The sequence below is a fragment of the Haliotis rufescens genome, unplaced genomic scaffold (genome assembly GCF_023055435.1).
Source record: "Haliotis rufescens isolate VD_foot unplaced genomic scaffold, xgHalRufe1.0.p SCAF_38, whole genome shotgun sequence".
Lineage (NCBI taxonomy): Eukaryota > Metazoa > Mollusca > Gastropoda > Lepetellida > Haliotidae > Haliotis > Haliotis rufescens.
This window is the reverse complement of record NW_025964090.1, coordinates 3901524-3929449: the sequence shown is the minus strand read 5'-3', so window position 1 is coordinate 3929449 and position 27926 is coordinate 3901524. Positions and strand designations below refer to the sequence as shown.

Below are 27926 nucleotides of genomic sequence, written 5' to 3'. Positions count from 1 at the left end.
CAATAGTGTCACAGCAGCTCGGTATATTGATCAAGTCTTGAGACCACACGCCATACCTCATTTGGCACGTCGCCGCAACCACGAGTTTCAGCATGATAACGCCCGTACCCACACTGCGAGAGCAACAAGAGACTACCTCAAGCAGAATGGCATCAGAACCATGCAGTGGCCAGCCCTCAGTCCCGATTTAATTCCCAATGAGCACCTGTGGGAGTGTGGGCTCAAGTGCCTTCATCAACCGCCTCATCCATTCCATGTATCGACGTTTCACGACAGTCATAATTGACATTGACACACGAATTACTGACTTGTGATGCCATTTTCTCAGAGACTAGTGTTGTGTTTCACTTTAAGAACATTTGACACTTTAATTCCAACCTTGATGATCAGTTTTGCCAAGTTTCATCTTTTTAATATGTCTCAAAGTATGTTTACAGTGTTTGGACAAATAAGGTTTCTTGGATATCTATCCATTTTGCGCTTCAGTATATGCAGCCTTTGATACGACACCAATTTACAAGTTAAACAAACAACAAAGGCTACTTGCCTTATTATTTACTTTCCGAAAGGTGATACAGGACACGCTCGCCTTTTCGCGAACACCTGGTGTCATCACTATTTCAGTGTGAGTCATAATCGCATGCTTATGGATATAGTCGGAATCATACCTGCACTCTACTTTCAGAAGACGTTTCTTATGATCTATACATATAACTGTCACCACTATTTTGTCATTACGCAAGACGAAAAATGTTTCGTTGGATAATCGAGACTGGTTACTCTCTGATATTGACGTTATATGGTATGCGTAAGCAAATAGTTGTGTGTCGCTTTGATTTTCATAACAATATTTTTACATTCAAACTTGACATTTCCAAAGGGCCTAAAAAGTTTGTCATTTCTTGTCCTTTATAATAATGAACAACATCAATCATGCTCACTGGGTGCAATATTTCAGTAAAATACAGACTTGTTAAAAATGACAAAACATCCAAAATAGAAAAGCCATTACATCCTGGTCGAGTGAGGGGCGCGGTTCACCATTTATCTGTGCAGAGTTGCGTCCCTTTAGCACGCCAGAAACCTCTGAGTGTGGGTTCAAATCCCGGTTCGCCCGGATTATGCTCCTTAGTCTGTCTGCACCATACCCGTGTTCGTGGGTTTCACCAACTTAGTAAACGTCCAAGACCCGCATCACAACGTGCTTTCCTCCCACATTAGGCTTACATGACGCCATATTACTTGAATACTGTTCACAGCGGCGTTAAACGCAACTTACCCACTCACCTTAACATATCTGAGTTCCAATATACTTGTCTCTTCATTATTTAATTGTAAGCTTTGACATTTCCTTTAAAATACGTGTTGGTACTTTTGCTCTGATAGAGGAAAACAAACTTAATGTTTTCATCCTATGTGTATGGATTCTGGTGTCTCATCCAGTTGTGCAATCTGGAACAGAAACAGAAGTATTATGTCACAGGCTGTCAACACATGCACAGTATCAATACTCGTGCTCATCAGTACTCTATTTTGTTGAAACCCATGCTTGCCGTAAAAGGTGACTATGCTTGTCGTAAAAGGCGACTAACGGGATCGGGTGGTCAGGCTCGCTGACTTGGTTGATGCATGTCATCGATCCCAATTGCGTGGATCGATGCTCATGATATTAATCACTGGATTGTCTGGTCCAGACTCGATTATTAACAGACCGCCGTCATATAGCTGTAATATTGCTGAGTGCGGCGTTAAACAACAAACCAACCAACCAACTCTATTTTTTTGACGTACAACGAAGGATATTGATTTGCTCATCTTCATAACAATGCCTAAGCTCATCCTAGAAATACCCGAAGTGTGCATAGCCTTCGTGAAAATCATTAGAGTTCTTTTGTCGCAGAGAAGAGATGTGGCTACTGACTGCGGTCCTACTTATCGCCCATTCAACGTTTGTATCAGGTGAGTACATTGTACATGTGCAGGGACAGACAATTCTAGATATATAATTGTTTGCAAACAAATATCATATTCAACCAAATTCAAAATACAAAATTCAAACTTTCGCTATTTAAAAATTGTGTGATGGTCATTCCCTGGAAGTTGACGGATGACAAAGTAGACAAAAATATTATGGATAACAACTTCTTTGTTTTACCGTAATAGCTCCGTTTCGGTATAAATCCTTATATAAATTATATATGGTCGGTGAAGGAGTGAGTGAGTGAGTATGGTTTTACGCCGCTTTTAGCAATATTCCTGCAATATCACGGCGGGGAATACCAGAAATGGGCTTCACACATTGTACCCATGTCGGGATTCATACCCGGGTCTTGAACGTGACGAGCGAACGCTTTAACCACTAGGCTACCCGGCCGCCCCGGTCGGTGAAGGGTCAGCAGTAACAACAATTATCATACGTCCGGGGGATAAGCATGAGTAGGCTAACATCCAAGTTGTTATCTGTACATTTTGTAGAATAGAGTATTCTTTAGCGGCATAATATTTTATATTGCTATATCTGGTTGGGACAAGACCCCTCTATGTGTGTATGTCCATGCGTGTTTTGCAAAGGTTCATTAGTGTTACAAATAATATGACCACACTTTACTGGTGCGGGTATCCTTTGATAAATGTGTCCACTGATGTTTTCGTATGTTACTTCGTCGTTCTAAGACATATCTCCTTTACGCCAGATGTCTATATCAATTAAGACCGCCTACGTGGTCTCGTGGTAGAGCGTCCGCCAGGAAGGTCCGGGGTCCGATCCCCGGCCGTGTCATACCAAAAGACGTTGAAAGATGGTACTTGTTGTTACTCTGCCAGGCGCTCGGCATTAAAGGGCTAAATCAAAGGACTGGTCGGCTCAGAGTCAGTATACTGTGTCTCGTTTGTAGCAGGTCCTTTCTTGGTCCCTTAACCAACCCTCCACAGCAGCAGTAATTTCGTTATCATCACTAAATCTTTGGGAAGGCAAGCGCTTTTTCAAATTTTGAAATAGATGATAGTCACTTGGTGCCAACTCTGAAGAATAGGTGAATGAGGCAGACTTCGAACCTGAATTCATGGTCTCTATGGAGTCATATGATATGCCAGTTGTCCTCAACTCATTGAGTGTGATTCGACGCTTTTGCATCGCTAGGTTGTGCACGATTTTCTTGAGTGGTGCATTGGTCCAGGACGGGGGTAATCTAGACTCTCTGCACCACTTTGGGATTCCTTCAGCCATCTGTACTCTGTATTATCTATGTTATGATCGCAAGGAGAGGGGGGGGGGGGGGGGGGGGGGAAGTCGGGTACCAATCCTTCTTTGGATCTAATACAGTTTGTGTGCTAGTATCTTATTATAGACCCGTGAAGATCCGGGGTAGAATAGGTCTTCAGCAACCCATGCTTGCCGGAGAAGGCGACTATGCTTGTCGTAACAGGCGACTAACTGGATCGGGTGGTCAGGCTCGTAATCGATCCCAATTGTGTGGATCGATGCTCATGGTGTAAATCACTGGACTGTCTGGTCCAGACTCGATTATTTACAGACCGCAGTCATATAGCTGGACAATTCCTGAGTGCGGCGTTAAAAAACAAATAAAGAAACTATCATAATACTGATTATCCTCTTAATTGGTTTTAAGCACCTGAATATCCTGAATATGTTGTTATGTTATAAATAAATAACTAAACGAGTCCCCGTTACATACCGTTTTTATTGCAACGTGGGTGTTTCAAAACGCATCCAACAACAAAAGCGAACAACCTGCCAAAAGGGTGCCCAGCTTTTTTTCGAAACGATTATGCAAATCGATATGTTGCCTTTCTATAAATCAAATTCATTGTAGCATTACAAAGTTAGATATATTGACATGCAGCGGAAAATCGAGCTTTAAACTCGGTTTAGTTCAGTTGAGTACAGCCTGCGAGTGGAGTCATGTTTGCTAGGTGATTCGCTACGAGATGGTTTATACTCTTAAAAAAAATAGGGGATCATGAAAAACAAAATGTATAAATGTTATTACCAAGTATAAGAACAAAGATAACTGTTGACGACAAACACCCCGTGAAGAACGTTTATGTATGTAAAATGTTACACCAAATGCGGCGTTAAACAAACAAACAAAAACCAAACTGCGTCCCATACATTGCACGTGCGCCACACACGTGCGTATGGTATCATTCCCGATTTTGACACTTTCAAGGTAGGTCGATTAATCTTTGTGGACCAATCTTATAGATTCTGCTGATGACCCAATTGTGATGTGCTTGATTTCATTCATTGTCTGTGTATGAACTAGCGATATTGGCACCCTGGAAACAGTGAGAAGTCATACGTTCAATGTTTCACTGTCTTTGATTAGCAGATTATGGAACAAACCCCAAATCGACAGGATCTATTGATCCGAAACCACGCTCTACGAAATCGAGCACAAACGGCGAATCAAATTGCTGTAAACTTTCATCTGACTACTGGGCCCACTTGCACAAAACGATCTTAGCGCTAAGACCATTGTAAGCCTATGTTAAAGTATCGGAGTTAAGGTTATCCTAGCGCTAAGATCGCTTTGTGCAAGTGGGCCCTGGAGTACGAGGTACAGGTCCGACGATAAGAAATCGTCTATGGCAGCTCATCTCCGAGGTGGACGGTGACGTGTAGTGTCACTCCTTACAAATTGCCATTTTTCCAACAGACGTCAATGGTGCACACAACGTCGAGGGGGCACGGGTGGCCCAGTCGTCTAAGGCGCCGCGATTCGCTGTGCAGAGTTGCGTCCCTTGGGCACGCCAGAAACCTACGATTGTGGGTTCGAATCCCGGTTCGCCCCGATTATGTTTCTAGGTTTGTCAGCACCATACCCGTGCTCGTGGGTTTCACCGAAGTGGTAAACGTCTGAGACCTGCATCACTTCGGGCTTTCCTCCCACATTAAGCTGACACGCCGCGATATAACTGGAATACTGTTAAAAGCGGCGTAAAACCCAACTCACTCACTCACTCACAACGTCGAAACTGGGGTAATCGTCGCTGGTTACGTGTCATGTTCTGAGATGATTCCAGGTTTACTTTGCACTTCCTTGATAGGCGTGGTTGTGTCTGGCGACGTCGAAATGAATGTCGAGTCAATGAGACCTCTTGGCAGATTTTTCGGTGGATTGGTTGTGGTGTGGGGTGGCATTACTATGGCAGTCTCCAAACAAAATCCCAGCCAACCGCCGACTATCAAATTGTTGGTCTCTAACAAATATTATTGTAATATCCCAGCTATAAGACGGCGGTCTTTAAATAATCGAGTCTGGGCCAGACAATCCAGTGATTGATATCATGAGCATCGATCCATGCAATTTGGATTCGATGACATGCATCAACTAAGTCAGCGGGCCTGATCACCCGATCCTGTTAGTCGTCTCTTACGACAAGCATAGTCGCCTGTTACGGCAAGCACGGGTTGCTGAAAACCTATTCTAACCCGGATCGTCACGAGTGAAGTAGTTTAAGGACATTTTGTGCTTCAGTTGTAATTATAAATGAATGTATAATTTGCTCTCGTCGCAATATGTCTGATATATTACCGATGTTTCGTTAGATTTGGACTCACTCACTTGTCGTGGGAAGGTTGGTTGGTTGGTTTTTTTAACGCGGCACTCAGCAATATTCCAGCTATATGACGGCGGTCTGTAAATAATCGAGTCTGGACCAGACAATCCAGTGATTGATATTATGAGCATCGATCCACGCAATTGGGATCGATGACATGTATCAACCAAGTCAGCGAGCCTGACCACCCGATCACGTTAGTCGCCTTTTACGACAAGCATAGTCACCTTTTACGGCAAGCATGGGTTGCTGAAGACCTATTCTACCCCGGAATCTTCACGGGTCCGTGGAAAGGTACTCAATGGGGAAGATTGTCAGCTTCTGTGACTTGGTTAATGACACGCCATTTTGTCTAGACAACGTGAGTGAGTGAGTTGGGTTTAACGCCGATTTTAACAGTATTCCAGTTATATCACGGCGTGTCAGCTTAATGTGGGAGGAAAGCCCGAATTGATGCAGGTCTTAGACGTTCACCACTTCGGTGAAACCCACGAGCACGGGTATGGTGCTGACAAACCTAGAAACATAATCGAGGCGAACCGAAATTCGAACCCGCAATCATAGGTTTCTGGCGTGTCCAAGGGACGCAATTCTGCACAGCGAATCGCGGCGCCTTAGACAGCTGGGCCACCCGTGTTCCCTTATTTGGTCGGAACAATGTGTGACTGAACAGGTTTCGTATCCCCCAACTGCATGGCTCATTGCACAATCTAGCAAGATCTAACCAAGCCGTGTTTGTTACAAGCCGCGATACGATTGGGTGATTGCTGTCTGTGGTGAAAAAAACTCATTCAGTCAATCATGATCCTTGTCATAAACTCTCACGTGAAGTGATCTTGTCAAAACCATGTAAAGTACCTGTTCACCGATCCCTAATGCTCATCAGCCAGTTACTCATGTCCTTATCGTTCACCCTTATTGAGTATGTAATTGAAATTCAGTGTCACATCAATATAAACATAGTTGAGCAAAGATAGATAATAAATGTATTTTTAATGATCAATTATTACAACAAGTTCCCTGTCGATCTGAAGTATTAATATAGAAAGGACAATCAATGTTTTAAGGATGGATGTTAGAATTGATTTTAGGTAATGAAGCGATAAATCAAATACATGTGTTTCCTTGGTAAAAATACAAATGATTTACTGACGATTTGGAAACGGGGCGCGGAGAAATCGATCGTCCCAGCAACAGTGCACTTCTAGTACTTCATTACACGTTCAAGCCTGATCATGTTTATCGATAAAGAAGGTTATGATGATCTTAAATAACTAGTGGCAATGTCTCAGTTCTATGTTTGACGGTATTGTTTGTTGGTTTGATGTGATAAAGTGGTTTTATAAGTATAGTCATGTGTCGGATCAAACCATGCTTAACTTGGAAACAGTGTCACAATGTAATCTAATTTAAAACTATCTCATGTTGACATGTTAACAATTGCGGGATTAATAATGAACATATGATTATGTGTAGTGGAATTGCTTTATTGAATCGAGCTTTGTTAATTATGTGTCATTTCCTTACCTGTTTATACTGTGTCAACACATATTTGTTTGTGCACAGTTTCTTGGCTCAAGCATGTTACCTCTTCCCAAGGCCACATTGCTGCTTTCCAGTGTTGTGTTTGTTACGGGTGAGTCCTACTATATCCTACTATAAAACTTTTTTTTTCAGTTTTGTAAAACGTATTGTGTATACTCTTTTGGAAATGTTCAACACACAGTCCTAGGTAGTTGCTGTATGCAAAGGGTTTCAGTTTCCAATGCAATGATGTTTGGTTAAAAAAAACCGTAGGTTTCCCAAGTACATTGCCGAGTCAAATATTGCCACTTAAAGTTTATATTTTTCGGATATGAAGTCTATACCTTTTCTATAGCAGTTTAGCATAGTAGTAAGATCATTGTTGATTGATAATAGCGAAAAAGAACATTAGGCATACGGCCTGTAGAGTATTTCATGTCAGTTAGGAACCGACCATTCGATCTTATCTGGGAGCTGACATAAGCTCACCACGGAACTTTGTACCAGGTGAGCTGTAAATGCTACCTCTCGACATATATTAGGTATAAATCGTATTGTGAATAGAAGAAGAAGAAGAAGAAGAAGAAGAAAAATAGTTTATTTAAGTGTCCAGCGGTGTATACATAAAATTACTTCAATTTATACAAGAGGTAAAATATATTAAAAGATATACATCGCCCGGCCAGCGTGGGCCTATTAGACACTAATGTTCTTAAAAGCACCGCAAGTGCTAAAATAGTTATGGTGGACAGTGGTTTATTTGTTAATGGTGCACAAAATACGAGATAAAAGTATAATGCTCGTACATTTATGACAAGCATTGCCATACAATGACATGTTTTATCAAATATAAAATATACAGAGGCATACAATACTGGAATGGGTTTATGACACGTTGTTATATAACCTACGTTTGTACATGGATTTAATTAGTGCAGCTACAGAATAGGATAAATTATCGCACTTCATAAGGAATGTGGTTTGATCTATAGGGGTCATGAGACAAAAAATTGGGCAAAGAGACGAGGCATAACCCCAAACATATTCTCGTTGATCTGCATAAAGATTACACGTTGTTAAGAAATGAACCTCGTCTTCGATACTGTTTGTATTACAGTGTTTACAAATACGATTATGTAAGGGAATTTTTGGTTTCAAGAAACGACCGAGTTCAATTTCCAGAGGGAGGGTACCACATCTAAATTTAGCAAATATACTACGGTGTTCTCTGTTGGCTAAATCAATGACATATTTGGAGGTACTTAAAGACGTTTTAACAATCGATATGTTCTTAACTTAATACCAATAGATTTCGCATGACGGATGACGCACGCCGTACAAAGACGGATGGCAATACGCCACATAAGCCTTTTGGACATCTTACAATGCGACATTGCGACAATGCGACAAATGGCCAAAATGTTGCGTTGTCGCAATGTCGCGCTTTGGCTAATTTTGACACTTTTTGCTTGTTTTTGCAAGGGCGACAATGCGACAACGTCCCTTGAAGTATTCCATATACAACCGCAACATATTGTAACATTTTGGGGGTTAAACGAGATTCCTGCATATTATAAAGAGACAGCCAATATTTGACACATTTCAAAACAGCGGGCGATTGAATAGAACTTCTGCCAGACTCGGTTCTCTGTCACTGAACCCTGAATTTCAGCCCCGTATAAAAGTATTGGTGTTATCTTTGTATCTAAACATTTGAAGTAAAAGTGAGGCGAGTATGGTTTCAAGGAATGTATACTAACTAACAGGACCATGAACACCTTTCTTTCCAGAATTGCAACATTATCTAAGCATTCGACCTCAGTAATCTATTGCTAGAATTGTTGTTGACAGTATTGCCAAACACAATAAGGTCTTCCGTAAATAGAAGTAAAGAAAATGTAAATAAATTTCGAATGTAACTTAACACAAAAACAACAATTTTGTTCCATTTCAGTAACCGCTTCGTTTATTTAAAAAAACTAAAACAAAAAGTGACAAAGCATTCACCCTTGCCTCACACCCAAGAAGCAACAAATATACCAGATATTCTGTTGTAAGTCTTTACATTACTGTACATGGATTGTAACATTTTACCCATTTTAGCGCTCAAGCCATGTTTGAAAAATGGCTTCCATAGATGTCAAGCTGATTTATTATGTTTCTTGGCACTGATGCTTTCAAAAAGATTTGGATCTGGTGATTGGGGATTCTAGTATGTCAGTTGTTAGTTCTTGCACGTAACCTTGACCTCAACCTCACCAAGATTATCCTGACTACCCATTAGTTCAGAATTCAGCGACGAGAAATAGTACCCCAGTCTTGTATATCAATTGAGTTGGGTCGTTGCGGTCGTCAAGTCACACGCTTTATGATGTCCCAGAAACGTTTAGAGTCTACCGCTGCTGCATTTTCTAGGTCTTTCCTTTTACATTGTGCAAACTGGTCCTTCTTGATTCCACACAGTTATCTATATTCTTGCAGGGCGGTCGGGTAGCCTGGTGGTTAAAGCTTTCGCTCGTCACGCCGAAGACGTTCGATTCCCGACATGGGTACAATGTGTGAAGCCCATTTCTGGTGCCCCCCGCCGTGATATTGCTGGAATATTGTTAAAAGCGGCGTAAAACCATACTCACTCACTCACTCACTCACTCACTATATTCTTGCAAACTTTGTAATGCTTAAAAAGGTAGGAGTTATCTTTAGATTCTTCTGAACGCATTTAAATAATGGCATCGTTCATGGTTTTTTACAGACACATTCATCATCATCGTGGAACATGTCACTCGATGCTAAACAATAATCTATCACACTACACCCAAAATGTCCAATAGGGGGCACGGGTGGCCCAGTCGTCTAAGGCGCCGCGATTCGCTGTGCAGAGTTGCGTCCCTTGGGCACACCAGAAACCTATGATTGTGGGTTCGAATCCCGGTTCGCCTCGATTATGTCAGCACCATACCCGTGCTCGTGGGTTTCATTGAAGTGGTAAATGTCTTAGACCTGCATCACTTCGGGCTTTCCTCCCACATTAGGCTGACACGCCGTCATATAACAGGAATACTGTTAAAAGCGGAGTTAAACCCAACTCACTCACCCACTCACTCACTAAATGCTCAATATATGTACAGTCACCGATTTGATAGTCAGTTCCCAATCTTCCATTCACAATATGTATGTTCAAATTTGAATGTATGTATGTCCAAAGCTATTTAGTAATTTATCACAAAAATATCTTTCCATCTCAAATTGTGTAAAAAACTCTACTAAGTAAATATTACTCTCAACATGGTGAATAACATCGTTCTTCACATAGTCGCGCGTCACACCGGTTCTAATGTCCATGAACAATGGACCCGTGACGATCCGGGGTCGAATAGGTCTTCAACAACGGGATCGGGCTGTCTGACTCGCTGACTTGGTTGATGCAGGTCATCGTATCCCAATTGGGTATCAATTTTCTATTGACTATGTTTCATATAAAGCAACAATGTCATGGTCAGGTACAAGAGAAACAAAGCCACTGTCGGACAGTTTGATGGTTACATTTTCTATATTCCTTGCAATGTAAGATATGCTTTTGCATAACCATCGACCTTGACGGCAGCACTTGAGTCGCGATCTGCGACTGGAGCCGACAACTGATGCTCATCACCTTCCAGAAGAGTAGCTGGCATGTCCTCAATAACTAGCCTGCCATTCTTATAATAGCCCCTCTTGTTCTCTGGTCTGAGCAAAGTCAGTTTCTCACACTGCCGCTCATTACGAATAATTGCATGAAACCAAGCAAAAACAATAAAATACGTGAAAATAGTTAAAAGTATTTCCAATCAAACTTTGTTTATAAGAATATTTTACATTAAGGGGCGTAATGTACAATATTAACCCTTAATGTAAAAAAATAATTTTTACATTATTATTGTTGTTTTGTTGTTTAACGCCTCACTCAGCAATATTCCAGCTATATGACGGCGGTCTGTAAATAATCGAGTCTGGACCAGACAATCCAGTGATTTATATCATGAGCATCGACCCACGCAATTGGGATGGATGACATGCATCAACCAAGTCAGCGAGCCTGACCACCCGATCCCGTTAGTCGCCTTTTACGACAAGCATAGTCGCCTCTTACAGCAAGCATTGGTTGCTGAAGACCAATTCTACCCCGGATCTTCACGGGTCTATTTTTACATTAAGGGTTGCGGGTTGTTACTCTTAATGTAAATGTTTTTACATTAAGAGTTAACACGTAACCCTTAATGTAACATTTGTTACATTAAGAGTAATTTTTACATTAAGGGTTGTAACAGAGCGTCCGCCTGGAGAGCAGAAGGTCGGGGGTTTGATCCCCGGCAATGTCACACCAAAAAGAAGGTACTTGTTGTTACCCTGTCAGGAGTTCGGCATTAAGGGGCTAAAACAAAGGACTTGTCTGTCCGGAGTCAGTAAACTGTGTCTGTGTTGGGTATTTGTGTTAAACTGCGGCATGGTATCTCATTGAGCTAGCACTATAAAATCGGCATAAGTCAGGATGAGAACAAGCAGTCACACACACCAACACACGTGCATGCACGTCGATATATAAGTGCAATAATCTGCGACGTCACATTAACCCCGTTTCACCTTACCACCTCTTTCAATAACCATAAAATATATCCGCCGAAACAGACTATATTGGGGGCAAAAGGGGAAAATAGCTGTAACATTACATGGATGGATCGCTAAAAATTAGTAATGACACCAGGTGTTCGCGAAAAGGGCAAAAAGTATCACCATCTCCTTTGTACCATTGTCTATACCGTAAGCATGTGTTTATGAATCAATATGGATAGTGATGACACCAGGTGTTCGCGAAAAGGGCAAAAAGTATCACCATCTCCTTTGTACCATTGTCTATACCGTAAGCATGTGTTTATGAATCAATATGGATAGTGATGACACCAGGTGTTCGCGAAAAGGGCAAAAAGTATCACCATCTCCTTTGTACCATTGTCTATACCGTAAGCATGTGTTTATGAATCAATATGGATAGTGATGACACCAGGTGTTCGCGGAAAGGTCAACAAGTATCACCATCTCCTTTGTACCATTGTCTATACCGTAAGCATGTGTTTATGAATCAATATGGATAGTGATGACACCAGGTGTTCGCGAAAAGGGTAAAAAGTATCACCATCTCCTTTGTACCATTGTCTATACCGTAAGCATGTGTTTATGAATCAATATGGATAGTGAAGGCACCAGGTGTTCGCGAAAGGCGGGTCAATCCTGCACCACCGAGGAAAACCTGTCACAAACACATGCAATGGAAATTCGAATGTTCATCTGAAAAAATACGGAAATATATGGTGCAAGTCAAAATACTAAATTGCATCGGCCTTGAGTGCTCTCATCAAACAACTTTTGCGAAAGAGGCGTAGGATGTAATTTGACATTTTCGATGGTTTGTGCTTCAGTGGCTCATGTATTTTTGAACTTATTCCCCAGCAATCAATGTTTTAGTTTACTCAGTTTCAGTTTTATTCTCAAATAAACCACCAGCCACGTTGATATAGTTCTTTTTTTCGTATATATTTTCATATACCAAAATACAAAAATATATCAACATGGCGAATTTCTTATAACTATTAGCCTTTAAGATGAAACAGTTTTAAAATATTTGCCACAAGTAGTATGTTTTGTTTTTTTGTTTGTTTGTTGTTGTTTTTTTGGGGGGGGTTATACAGGATTCTTTGTTGGAGTAGAGCTTCGCATCTGAAAAGACAATGAAACTCATCTCCTGCAGGTCGTAGGAGGCGTCAAAATTGATCGGGTGATTTGGTTGGTTGCGTATCATCGAAAAGCGCTTGATTCACCCAAGCTAAATCTCCCGTGGAAGCTAGTTATCAGTTCTTTGCCCCAATTGACAGACTGGATATCCAATTAAAGGTATGATAAGGATAGATTTTTGGCGCATGGGAAATGCATACTTTACGAATTAGGGAAACTTTTACAAGTAATTATATCATTGATTATATGTGTTCATACCAATGACGATCAATTCAATGATTGCATGACTTGACCTATTACTATAACAACACTAAATGAATTAGCAAGGCTAACATTTGTCAAATGGGCTGATTTGAGCATTTTTCGAACAAGCTGATTATCGTTGGAGAGTCATCTTGTTCAACGGACTTGCTCTCATTTTAGGAAAAGTTTATTATGCCAGAAGTACAACACTTGCAAGAAATCTTAGTTGTCATCATCATGTGTCAATACCTAGAGTCACATCAGCAATAGTTCAGCCAAATCGAGAACTTCTGCTACCTGCACGGTTCCCTATAATTAAGGATGTACATCATCCCTCGAGCTGCTGGCGAATCAATGCAATATACGTCTTTTGGTTTAGTTTGCTTTGGTTTGTTGTTTAACGTCGCATTCAGCAATATTCCAGCTATATGACGGCCGGTCTGTAAATAATCGAGTCTGGACCAGACAATCCAGTGGTTGATATCATGAGCATCGATCCACGCAATTGGGATCGATGACATGCATCAACCAAGTCAGCGAGCCTGACCACCCTCGCTGACTTGGTTGATGCATGTCATCGATCCCAATTGCGTGGATCGATACTCATGATATCAATCACTGGAAGTTTAAGTAAAAAAGTAAAAGAAACAAATATACTACGATTAAAACAAGCATCATTTGAACATGTCTGAAAATTTTCATATAAATATTTCCAGTGCGCCAAACCAGCCCTTGTCCTACCTCGTCCTATGTATATCTCACTTCAATAGAAATTGGTGCACGTTTGGTATCAAACATAAATGCGATTACTTTGTTGTCAGAATAATGCTTCATTAATTTTTAAATAGTTTGAAGCAAATTTGTCTGGCTTGCATTGATTAGTTCAATTTTTCTATATGATTCATAACAAACTTTACAAGAACATAAGGACCGTATATAGCTAAAAGAGAGAGTAAATATTTCAAAACAACGGCACGAATTAGTGCTATGTACTTAGTCTGGAATAGAATAATACTGTTTTGTTGAAATACACGAAAGAAGTATTGACCGCAAAAAAAAATCATAGCTCACCACCTCGATCGAAATTACGCATACGCATCAAGTGTATTTGTAAACACTGCTGTGAACATAACGCTTTAAAAAACCGATAACTGTACTATGAACTTTTCAATTATATTTCCAAATGTATATTACATTTGATGATTCTTTCTGTTTTTGTTCACAAGGTATTCCCACAATTTGGTATTTATACAACATTCCAATTTGGTTGGTTTGTTGTTTAACGCCGCACTCAGCAATATTTCAGCTATATGACGGGGGTCTGTAAATAATCGAGTCTGGGCCAGACAAACCAGTGATTAATAACATGAACATCGATGCACGCAATTGGGATCGATGACATGCATCAACCAAGTCAGCGAGCCTGACCACCCGATCCCGTTAGTTGCTTGTTTTATTCAATTTAGCCAATATTGTGTTCATATTGAATGAAAATATTCTTGAATCTGTGAATAATTGGTCTTTTTGCAGATCACGATTGAGTGTTCTGCTGAGTTCAAACAACCTGTAATTAATTTATATTTCAAAGGAATGTGCGCTATTTTGGACATTAAAATCATAAGCACATTATTCTGTAAAAAAGGTCATCATCCAACTCTAAAGAATTATCGATAACCGTATCTGGTGTGTACACAGTGATTGTGTTATGGTATAGACGATGAGAAAGAAGTGAAAAAGTTTTTCCTTGACTAATAAACAGCAGAATCTCTACACTTGTACACAACAGACGTAATTCAAGGTAAACATATCGTTTTAAGGATCGGTTCATTGAGGATTGAATCAAAAAACCGATGTAAAAATGTGTGAATCAGCGTGACTAGATACCAGGTTCATCATTGAGTTTCTGTTTGTGTACAAGCCGTCGTCAGTATATTTCATCGAACATGTCATAATTCAGTTCTAAACAATTATCGATAACTGTGTCTGGTGGGGACTCAGTGAATATTTGATTGTTCAGATGCTGACAACGAAAACATTGATTTTTAAAAACAACAGTTTCATCATTGCTCTAAAGTTGGTTGGTTGGTTGGTTTGTTGTTTAACTCCGCACTCAGCAATATTACAGCTATATGACGGCGGTCTGTAAATAATCGAGTCTGGACCAGACAATCAAGTGATCAATATCATGAACATCGATGCACGCAAATGGAATACGATGACATGCATCAACCAAGTCAGCGAGCCTGACCACCCGATCCCGTTAGTCGCCTCGTACGACAAGCATAGTCAACTTTTACGGTGGGCATTGGTTGCTGAAGACCTTTTCTACCCCGGAATCTTCACGGGTCTGTGGTACGGTTTATAGTGGTGTTTTCCTCATTAGGAGCATGCCAAAAAGAAGTCCGTGCTGAGTCGAAAAGCACGTGCGTAATTTGCTTGGCTAACGAGTTTACGATCTCGACTAGATCACCCTGACCTGGCTGCCCTAACCTTCTTTTATCAATGGCATTGCTTACATTATGCTGTTGTAGTGTTTCCTTAAATACTGGCATCCTCTACAAATCCACACATCCGTAAACCATGGTTTAACAATGACTGCAAACAAGCTAGGAAGGCACGGAAAAAGGCCAGGCACTATTTCTGTCGCCATCTCATGGTCCATAATTTGAATAAATTTAAAACTTTAAATGCTAAAGCCCAGCGTACGTTTAAACAAAATAAATGACAATCTTGGCAAAATAATGTTTCCAAAATAAATTCATGTAAGCCCATGTCCAAGGTATGGAACATGATACAGAAAACTAAAGGTAAGGGTTCTAAATCTCGCATCCACCATTTTAAGAATGGGGATGAACTATTAACTAATAAATCGAATAGTGCAAATAAACTTGGTGAAACGCTAGCAAAACATTCTTCCTCCTCAAACTATGTACCACAATTCCAAAAATATCAAACACAGCAAGGAAAGAAAACTATTAATTTTAAATCAGATAATGGGGAAGATTATAATGAAATATATTCGATCCATGAGCTTCATACTGCTCTTGGACAAGCTCATGATACTGCTGCAGGAGCTGATAATATACACAATCAACCCCTGAAGCACTTACCAGAACCGTGTTTAGAAACAATTTTGCTCATTTTTGATGATATATGGACATCAGGTAAATTTCCTTCTTCTTGGCGAGATGCCATAGTTGTACCCATACCGAAACCTGGACGTGATCATACAGATCCCTCAAATTATCGACCATTTCATTGACAAGCTGCGTTTGCAAAACCATGGAACGCATGGTCAACAATAGATTAACATGGCATTTGGAATCTTTTAATTTAATTACAAATATTCAGTGTGCCTTTCGAAAGAATCGAAGTGAAATATGCAATAATTAAAAAAACCAGTGTCTCTCTTTTTTTACTTTGACACTACCTGGAAACACGTGATTTTAAAAGATTTACACGATTTTGGCCGTTTGCCTCAATTTATATCCAAGTTCTTAACTGACGGACAATTTCAGGTCCGCGTTGCTTCTACCCTGTCTCATCGGTATGATCAGGATCAGGGTGTCCCACAAGGCAGTATTCTGTCTGTCACTTTATTCAGTATTAAAGTTGTTTGTCTAAAGTTTTAACTGATTCAGTAGATGGATCACATTTTGTGGAAGACTTTAATATATCTTGTGGTAAAAAGACGATTCCAGTTATGTCCAAATGAAATTCACAAGCGGTGTCTTAAAAACTTATTCATTTCTGCAGAAAGTATTAGCCACATAAGAACCCTGAACTATTTTTCAAAATTGTGAAGGAGGCCAAGTTCTTTCGACTTATTTGTGATAACCATTGCACTTTCCTTCCGCATATTGAATACCTTCAAGCTAAATGTCTTAAGGCACTCGATTTATTGAAAGTTGTCTCTAATTCTAAGTGGGGAGGGAATCAACAACCCTCTTACACTTGTACTGGTCAATGATCCGTTCAAATCTCGATTACGGCTCCATCGTCTATGGTGGAGCCTGCAAAAGTAATTTACAAAAAAAACCTAGATGCTATCCATGCCTGACGCTTTGCCTGGGAGCCTTTAGGACTTCTCCCATTCAAAGTATGTATGTTGAAGCGGATGAGCCTTCTCTTAAACAACGCCGTCTGAAATTATCTTTACAATACATAACTAAATTATATTCTAATCAGTCAAATCCAGCGTTTAATTGCGTCTTTTATCCTCTCTGGGAAGATATTTACAATAAACAATCATCTCTTGTGCCACCACTCGGAATCAGAATCCAGTCTGCCATATCTGCTCCTAATATTAAATTGCAAGGTACAGCTCCCTCTCAACTGTTTTCATCGCCTACTTGGCAAATAGTAAAGTCAGTGGTAGACCTTACATTAACCAAATTAAAGAAATATGATACTAATCAACTATTTTATCAACAAGAATACAATCAATTAAGAAACGCTTATGACACTTATAAATCTATATTTACAGATGCATCCAAGGATGGTCGCGCTAGTGCCACTGTCATTGGATCCAGAACAATATCTTCACGATTGCCAGATTACAGTTCCATTTTCACAGCAGAAGCAAACGCCATTTTGACAGCACCGACATATATCAACATCCAATCATCAAAAACAGATTCTCTTTCGTGCCATCAGGCATTAAAAATAGGTCACTTAAACATCCACTTTTAATTCAAATTCTTGAATTTTATAATGATCTTGCTACTGGCCAATAAGACATCGTCTTTTGTTGGTTAGTATACCCAACCATGTTAGTATAACTGGTAACACAATGGCCGATGCTGCTTCAAAAGCAGCCCTCAACAAATCTTTGACACCACTTCTTATCCCATACAGTGATTGTAAGCCTGTTAGTAGATGTTACATCCGAGGTGTGATGCAAAAGAAGTGGGACAACCAAGTAGGTATCAATACATTACATGAAAATAAACCAAATATCGGTTACATCTACTTGGGTTGTCATTCCAGATTTGAAAAGGTCATTATGCGACGATGTCGTATTGGCCACAGCAGATATTCACATAGATATTTATGGAAAGGTGAGGATCCTCCGTTCTGCATCCCTTGTGATGAAGGATTCACACTTAAGCATGCATTGTATAACTATTTCAAAGTTTCATTCTTCAAGGATCTTAATCTTAGTTCTTATATAATCATCGGTTTTTTAAAAGAAATTAAGTTATTTCATTTTGATTGATATGTTTTGTATATAATCAGGCTGTATCCTCGAAGGGGGTTGACGTGTAAAATTATTGTCCCCCTGAGAGGGCATGTAAGACTACGTCTTTCAAAGTATATTTATTTCTGCCACGTTTTTAATCGTAGCATATGTGTTCTTTTACCGTTTGTCTAAATTTGTCAGCCATCGCAAACAGCTGAAGGGGGGATGTAAGTCCTGCTGGGGTCCATGCAGGTAGCAAAAGAACTGCGAGTTCCCATGGTCCCAAGTGTGGTGATCTGCCTTCAGTTGTTGGCAATCTATGGCTCATTTTTATATTGTGTTGTAGAATGCTAATTTAGTTTTACATGCTCTCAAACTAGTTTTACGTTAATTTGTGATATTCTAGTTATTATACTGTCCTTCGCCGACAGAATATTATACAGTTTAAATATATCAAAATATTATTAATGTCAATTTTTGTCTCGTCACGATATGGCTGAAATATTGCCGATGATACGTTAAATCTTAACTCACTCACTCACTCACTCACTCACTCACTCACTCACTACTGGGGCATGATAATCCCTTAAACAATGATGGATTAAACAATAGTCTGTCTCCTAGTATGTTCTCTTCAGACGTCTAACATAGAACAAAATTTGTAAATTGCATTAGTAAGCTTTATTACATAAATTATGGCTCAAGTATTGCACCAGTAAGGAATCATATATATCATTGAATCATTATAGTACACGATAAACGTGGTACATTAATTGTATAACTGTATGAGTATGTTTTATTGCATGGCATATTCAGTAAAACATGATGTATGTTCAATATAAATTATCTGGTTATTACCGTGGCTGGTTGTTCTTTCTTGATGACGTCTATAAAGGTAAAAATGTTCGGATGGCTTGCTGAATAAGTGGTTTATTTTGAGCGCCACCCTTCGACGTGGTTTGTGGTCCTTGGACCCTCTCTATTGAAGTGGTTCCACATCAGGTGGTGATGGATGCCTCTGAAAGGGCAGAGGACATCGGAGACGGTGTTGATTGTTGACGAACATCCTGCTTTGCAACATATCCGATGGATTCTGTCTCCTTTAGTACCCTTCACTCTGTACTTATATCCGTTAAAGATTCGTTCAAGTGTCTGCCTCCGCGTGAATTTGGAACGAATCTGATATTGACCTGTGCGTTTGCCATTCGCAATGACTAAACAATCAATCAGACAATCTTTTGGAGTTTAACGACCGCTTCTGGCATTGAAAATGTCGCAGGCAGGTGTCAATTTTGATACCGAATAAGAGTGAGTGAGTGAATGAGTGAGTGTTGGTTTACGCCGCTATTAGCAATATTCCAGCGATATCACGGCGGGGGACACCAGAAATGGGCCCGAATAATGGTGAGAGTGTTGTAAAGCAAGGATAGAGAAAAATTATATGTATCAGTCAAGCTGATGTCAACATAAAAACCTATGAAATAAAGAAAAAAACAGGGATAAATTTAATACCTATGCAATAAAGACGTTAGGGTGAAGGGGGCGGGGGTGTCCATCCGGATCAGAATTTTAGTACATGGTGTTTATGCTGGTTGTTTATGAAGGGTAATTTGTTTGGGACAGTTCTAAAATCTGTTTTGGAGATTAGTGTTTAACCCACTTTTAAACACAGACACTGCTTAGTATTGTCCGAGATTTTGTTATGCGTAAGAAACTTCTGTGCGATAATTTGTCCCTTTTTCGTTAAAAATATCTGAACGATATAATGAATATATGTTAGGCGTTAAACGAGTGTTTATTCAATTGACAACGAGTGCACAAGGAATGACGTAATCATGGCATTGAGCACTTCAGCATGCATTTATCATAAACACGACGGAAAGCCGAATGAAGTTTGCAATTGGCAGTGCCATCTGCCGTTCTTTATTGTCAACGTTGTCCTCCAGCAGTTCAGTGTCCTTTTTGTGCACTGTCGTTCTTTTGTACAACTTGTTCTTTCTTTACATATGACGGGTTTTTTGCGAGTTGTTCATTGGTATCGTTTAGTATTTTGAATTCATTATTTGTATGTAAACAATTACCTTTATTTGTAACATTCATTCTTTATTCGTAACATATGACTATTATTGCGTACTTTTGTTCTTGATTTCAAGTTTGTATTTTTTGACCGAATGGCCGCCCAGTGTTTGTTAATCAACTTGCGATTTTGGGGGGCATATCTGGCATAAAGGTGAAAATTGCACAGATGAATAGTTGGATGGGCGGTGGCCGCATTAGAAACTTAAAGATTAAAAAATCGATCGAAACAAAACATTAATAAAATTAACAGTATTTGTTTTCTTTGCTCGGATAATTGTTTACTACTGATAATATTCAATTTTCATCACTGATGGGAATTGGTATAACAGTATTATCTTGAAAGTAAACAATCGCCATGGAATTTGTTGGTTACTGTTGTGAGCATAGATACAGTTATCCCTCTATCTTCAGAGGTTCAGGTCAGTTTGTCAAAAATGAAAGCAAATGTGATCTGAAGTTTACTGTAAAAACAACATGTGACATTCTGGACTTTCTCATTGATATCTGTGGATACGATATGTAGGTTTGGAATTTGGCATCCCCATGGGCAGCAATTGTGCTTATAACCTTGCTGATCTGTCTTTATGCATATGAATCGGAATTTCTGCTCCGATTGGCAAAAATCATAACACGGGCAAGACATTTGAGATATGCTTCGGGTCTTTTAATGATCGGGGGCACGGGTGGCCCAGTCGTCTAAGGCGCCGCGATTCGCTGTGCAGGGTTGCGTCCCCTGGGCACGCCAGAAACCTATGATTGTGGGTTCGAATCCCGGTTCGCCCCGATTATGTTTCTAGGTTTGTCAGCACCATACCCGTGCTCGTGGGTTTCACCGAAGTGGTAAACGTCTGAGACATGCATCACTTCGGGCTTTCCTCCCACATTAAGCTGACACGCCGCGATATAACTTGAATAATGTTAAAAGCGGCCTTAAACCAAACTCACTCACTCACTCTTTTGATGATCTGATATCGTTTAGTAATGGTCAAATAACCAATGATTTACCCAACTGAAGTAGAACTAATAGAAACCAGTGAAACCGCCACATCTGTTTCATATTTAGATCCATGCATACAGATTCAGAGGGACAAACTGTCCACAAGACTGTATGACAAGAGGGATGACTTCAACTTGCAGCAGTCAGCTTACCCACTGTCAGTCTAATAGTAAAATTTCGACCATTATTCCAGTAGCTGCAGACTTTTGTGTCGACAAGTTCACAGCGTTTCAGGTACAAACGTGCATGCTCTTTCTCTGTCCATTTCAAGAGCGCCGTACAACTATTTCTCAAAAGTTATTTGATGAGGGTTAGAGTATGCGAGGCCTTTGTAAGGCTTCTAGAAAGTTTTATTGCTGAAAGTTTTATTGGTTGGTTGGTTGGTTTAATGTTTTACGCCGCACTCAGCAATATTCCAGCTATATGACGGCGGTCTGTAAATAATCGAGTTTGGACCAGACAATCCAGTGATTAATATCATGAGCATCGATCCGCGCAATTGGGATCGATGACATGCATCAACCAAGTCAGCGAGCCTGACCACCCGATCTCGTTAGTCGGCTCTTACGACAAGCATATAGTCGCCTTTTACGGCAAGCATGGGTTGCTGAAGATCTATTCTACCCCGGATCTTCACGGGTCGAAAGTTTTACTGGACACAGGTGGGGCAGGATACGCTAATCTTTTCTCAAACATGAAGTAGCGTCGCTTTTGATCAGTTGTCGTTGTCGTTCACATACATGTTGAAAAAGAATGGGGATCAATACATATGGGTATCTCTCATATGACTTGTAACCTTCTTTATTGTTTACAAAGAAAAAATCTGTGTTTGTTAGAGTTCGCTAGCATCCCATGCATAAGCAACATATGTATCCAAACGTGAAACGTATGGGTGGTGGGGTGGGGGGGATGGGGGGGTGGGGGTGGGGGGGGGGGGGGGGGGGGGGTCGTGGATGAAAAATAATCAGTGATAGTTTGGATGAACATTCCACTGTGGTGTAACACACAGCTCATAATCCGAAATGCATTGGCAACGCCGTCTGTTTCCACAATGAATGGTCTTACAGTAGCAGCAATAATTTGTGGTGGTAAGTATGTGTAATGTGCATTTTCGTTCATCACCACATCTAAATTTTAGGATTACAGATCCAGCGACCGTTATTTGGAGATATCTTATGAAACCCATACTGGAACTTTTTTAAATTGTTTTTGTATAGTTTCACGAATTTCCAGTTTAATATCAAGTCTCCGAATAAATGGACTTTATATCATTTTGTTGAAGACAAAGTATTATCTATAAGATGATTGTCAGGCCACAACTTGTCATACTTAGGCCCTCACAACGATCACATTGGATCACTTTATCACTGTATTGTCTGTCTGTGGTGTGTTATAATTGATGTTATTTGACGTTATGCTATGACTATTACGTATCCTCAAACAGGGCCGCTCAGCTGTTGTTGTTTTTTCCGAATTTCAAAGTCAGTGGCTGTTACTTTTAATTTATTTTTGTCGGTAATACCCGTCTCGAAAGCATATAAAATGCCATACTCTCAGACCACAAAAGACTTGGTTGTTTACAGATCGCCCTCGTAAGGCAGGAGCACCCCTGTGAATCATAAGGCAAAAAACGTTTACCGTATTCGATGTAATAAGCGCCCCGCTCTAATAAGCGCCCACGGCGATATTTGCTAATATATTGGCTAGTGAAGAATCCCAATTATAGCACCCCTTCCGATTGATCAATGTACACAAGACTTATTTATTCGTGGATAATACGCACTCGTGTGTTATATGCACCCATTATGGGCAATTAAATTCTGGAAAAATATATCTGTCGTACATAAACATTTCAGGCTGTCACTATAAACCACGAAATTTATCTTTCAACTCTTTTGTCACCAACATAAAATTCTAATAAGAGCCCCCTATTTCTAATTTTGCGAGCGCCCTCGGCGCTTATTACGTCGAACACGGTACCCTTTAATGCAAACTGTGCAAGTGGTGGGTGCTTCCGGTAGAGCAGGACCTGCTTACCCATTTATGAACACCTTGATTTTCAGTGATCCATTACTATAATATTCTCACCTCTATTTTACCTTATACGCCCAATGGAATCTGTTTCGGTGGATACTCGAGACTGATAATTCTCTGGTGATGAGGTTTTAAATCCTAATGTTATTTTGACACAGACAAAACATAAACGAACAAAGATCCAAGCCGATATCCAACGGTTTTAAGTTGTAATATTACTGCGTGACCTTGCCCTGGCCAGTTTAGAAGCATGGTCGCAGTCGCTGGAATATTTATTAAGTAAATCAATGTATGAAATTGCCTACCGGTCAGGTTTGATAAAGAAGACTTTGTTCTTTCATTATTATTATTATTAATAATATTATTATTATTATTATTATTATTATTATTATTATTATTATTATTATTATTATTATTATTATCATCATCATCATCATCATCATCGGCGTCGTCGTCGTCGTCGTTGTTGTTCTTGAAACTACAACTGCTTACATGGACCCTATGCTGATGGAATTTATGGCTTTTTTTAGACGTTTCTCGTCTTTCTGTTTTCTTCAGATGAGAGCACACTGTTTAACACCGCAGTCACCAATATTACACCATTACAGCAAACTAATGGACTGGACAAGTCAGTGGTTGATATCATGAGCAATATTTCATGAAGGTCGAGAGTGACTGATCACAGATTAACACAAGCATATAATGATCCGATTGAATCAATAATTCAGCCATTATAATACGCCATTACTACTAACTTACATCGGCCCAAGTATTAAGTATTTTAATTGCCTTTTTAAGGTCAAGCTGCGACTAATGTTGCCTTGAGGAAACCAACCACAGAGAGCAGCTTCTATGGCGTCAATTCAAGCGGCGCAGTGGACGGCAACACAAATCCTGGTTGGGGATCCATGTCCTGCTTTCAAGCCGGTGCAAGTGATCCAGCCCCTTGGTGGCAGGTGGATCTACGTGGGTATTATGCCATTACCACAATAGTGGCCACAGCGCGCACAGGTGGATGTTGCGGTGAGTCGAAATATTGGTTGGGTGGATCCTTTAGAGATGGGATGTTGTTTGGGCACTGCTTCTTAACACCCAATTCTTACTGTGAAAGAAGGAGCCAAAAAAGGATTTCTGTAAGCATCATCAAAATTAAAAAATTAAAAATCTCAGATGAATATATTTTAAGTTTGTAACTGTTTTTAGAAATAATATTTTATGTCCGTTTCGTCCCTTTAATTGTATGTTACGAGTTTTCTATCATCGTAATAATGCTGTTTGTTATATTGAACCGCCTTCGTGGTCGATTCCCGGGAGCGTCATACCAACACGCGTTAAAAATGGTACTTTTTGTTACCCTGCCTGACACACATTAAGATTACAAAGAAGAACTGGTCGGCTTGAAATCAGTGTGCTGTGTTTGAGTGGGGTGACCAGGTCAGGTGAGGTAAGGTGAAATGGGGTTTAACGTCGCGTCCAAGATTATTGCACTTATATAGCGACGTGCATGTTCGTGTGTGTGTTTGTGTTGATGCTTGTACTAGTCCGGACTGATGCCGATTTAATGTGCTAGCTCACTGAGATACCATGCCAAAGTTTAACATGAATACCCCACTCAGACACAGTATACTCCGAGCCGACCAGTCCTTGTTTAAGCCCCTTAATGCCGAGCGCCAGACAGGGTAACAACATCTTTTAACGTCTTTTGGTATGGCACGGCCGGGGATCGAACCCTGGACCTTCCGCTCTCGGGGCAGACGCTCTACCACTAGACCACGGAGGCGGTCCGGACGACCAGGTCAAACAGCATCATGGTACTTCAGGTGGTCCAGGTTAAACCGGTATTAGTCCAAACTAGTACAAGCAGCCACAAACGCACGCATGCACGCAATAACATGTAACGCAACGATAAGCCCAATTTAAACTCAGTACACCTTGTTGCATTGATTAAGTGAATGTGTATGTATCGTCCGCCCAGTTTATCAATATGCCAGTTATATACGGCGGGGGACGCCATAAACTGACTTTACACATTGTATCTCTATGGGCAATCAAATCCGGCGAATGATTTAACTACTAGACTACGCAACTACGTTTGTTTCGAACCCGAGACTTTGAGCATATGTTTTATTGTAGTGAGTGATTGAGTATGGTTTTACGCCGCTTTTGGATATATTCCAGCAATATCACGGCGGAGGACACCAGAAATGGGCTTCACACATTGTACCCATGTCGGGAATCGAACCCGGGTCTTCGGCGTTACGACCGAACGCTTTAACCACTAGGCTACCCGACCGCCCCCTGTTTTATTGTAGGTACAAGTGTTGAATAGATGAGCCCTTGTTGTTTTTAGTCTTGTGTTATGTGTTAAGTTACAACACAAGTGCGATTTCGTTTCCATTCACAAACAACATATTTTTCTGCGGTTGTTTTAGATGTCCAATGTCCAAGGGAATATTGGAAATTTACAACTTCTTTCTCCAATTTCTTCAGATACACGTCTCCATGACTTCTATGTGGAAGTGTACGAATATGACCCTGCCCAGTACCCATCGCAACCCGCTCGGGTCTGCTTAGATTACGAGGGCGTGGTCCTAGCCGGCACACCCGTGACTCTGCCTTGTACCACTGTGTTCACGGGACGTTTTGTCAAACTGAGACGTAAATTCAAGAATCCCGGTGACGACAGATTTACTATTTGCGAGCTAGAAGTCTACGGGCCGGATTCATGTTTGAAAAGTACGTATGTTGCTAGATTCATACATAACATTTACTGCCGTTGCCATACCAATAGAGATATAAAAGAATTTTACCATATTGTTAATGCTTGTACATTCATGCTTCACACGTTTGGCAGTTTGTATATTAAAGTAGAACAAGTAGTGTTGTTGACGTTGCATCCCTGGTTCGTCTAGATGATGATTCTTTGTTAACGTCATACCCGTGCTGATGGCTGCCATCAAAGTGGTAATCGTTCCAAGACCTACATCACTTCGGCCTTTCCTTCCGCATAAAGATGGCACACCGTGATACAACTGAATAAAGCGATAAAACCATTTCCATAAATTATAAGAAATATCTAGAAAAAAGTCGATTGTTCCCCGAAAGTTTTGAAATGTAGACACTAAAGGCTGGAGGTGCAGGACTAGTGCTCGACATAAAGGGAATTTTTTTTGAAACGTTAAGTCATCCCTCTTGTCAAACAGCAGTGTGCAGATATTTTTCTGTCACTCTAAGTCTTCATGATTTGATCGAAATATGAATTAGATCAATGTTCAATAATATTCAAAGCGTTGAACAACCTAAAATGAAGCGACAGTGGGCAATGGTATGTTCCGAAAACATCAATTTATTTGACTTTATTTACTGAACTCAAACGACAATACCTACAAGATTTCTTATTAATATATATTTGTATCATTCTTATTTCGGGAAAAGATCAAAACCGCTTCTCAAGTAAGTTAACATTGTACATAATATACTGAACCGCAAAAGAAACGTCACCATGCATAGATATATGAGAAACCTTATTTGTCCAAACACTGTAAATACATAATCACGAGGTATTCGCGAAAGGGGCGACCCTATCCTGCCCCAGTAATGACACTCGTCACAGATACATGTAAAGGAAAGTCAAGTTTTCACCTGACTAACACGGGAACATATGTCCCACAGGTGTTATTCGGTTATTTACAGACTGCTATGGTATCACTTTAATGCTGTTGGTTACGGCGTAAAAAAACATTTACTCAATCCATCCACTTTTTTCTTCAGGTAGCAGTTTCCGCCGCACAAATAACAAGCGAATGGACTCAAGCAACACCATCACTCCCACACTTGGGGCGACTGTTGAACGATGTGCTCTCTTATGTTCTGAGGACAAGGACTGCTTCAACTTCAACCATCAAAGATCAGACAACTCTTGCGAAATAATCCACGAGGGGTCCACAGTAGACGACAATGGAGACTGGGATCACTATTCTCTTCAGGTGTAATGGAAGCTGTGGTCTGAGTCGTAAAAAATGAAAAAATTTGTTACTTCCCTTAGCCGTGTTTGGATCCACTGGTTATGAGATTTAAGTCCAGTTTCGGCCCAGTTTTTATGACTCTTGGTCTGCCACCTCCATACCCTACTTTCGTTTGTTTCACAAAAGGGTAAACGCCTGCGATCTATGCCACTTTCCTCTCACATGATGCTAAACCGTAGTTGAATAACAGTTGAATAACCAAAAAAGGCGATAAGCACATTGTGTTTCAATATAGAAGCAGCAACATGAAGTGGCCACCTTTAAAGATAATTAATTAAATACTGAAAGGTTTAGTAATACACCACGCGTCACTATTGTGACGGACCCGTGAAGATCAGGGGTAGAATAGGTCTTCAGCAACCCATTCTTGCCGTAAATGGCGACTATGCTTGTCGTAAGAGGCGACTAACGGGATCGGGTGGTCAGACTCGCTGGCTTGGTTGAGGCATGTCATCGTGTCCCAACTGCGTGGATCGATGCTCATGATGTCAAT

The 27926-nt window shown here is 40.3% G+C and overlaps 1 protein-coding gene across 2 annotated transcripts; it reads left to right on the top strand.

Moving 5' to 3' along the window:
- Positions 1 to 1873: 1873 nt before the first annotated feature.
- On the top strand, positions 1874 to 27844 carry LOC124113795 (fucolectin-like). Of its 2 annotated transcripts, XM_046474315.2 has the most exons (5): positions 1874 to 1959; positions 7150 to 7219; positions 24207 to 24431; positions 25899 to 26144; positions 27180 to 27844. In XM_046474315.2, exons 2-5 carry the CDS (start codon positions 7165 to 7167, stop codon positions 27398 to 27400), a joined length of 747 nt encoding a protein of 248 aa, XP_046330271.1. In that variant the 5' UTR covers positions 1874 to 1959; positions 7150 to 7164; the 3' UTR covers positions 27401 to 27844. The 2 variants fall into 2 exon arrangements, with proteins under 2 accessions (XP_046330271.1, XP_046330272.1); XM_046474316.2 differs by lacking the exon at positions 7150 to 7219 and having other exon boundaries at positions 1889 to 1959.
- Positions 27845 to 27926: the final 82 nt, after the last annotated feature.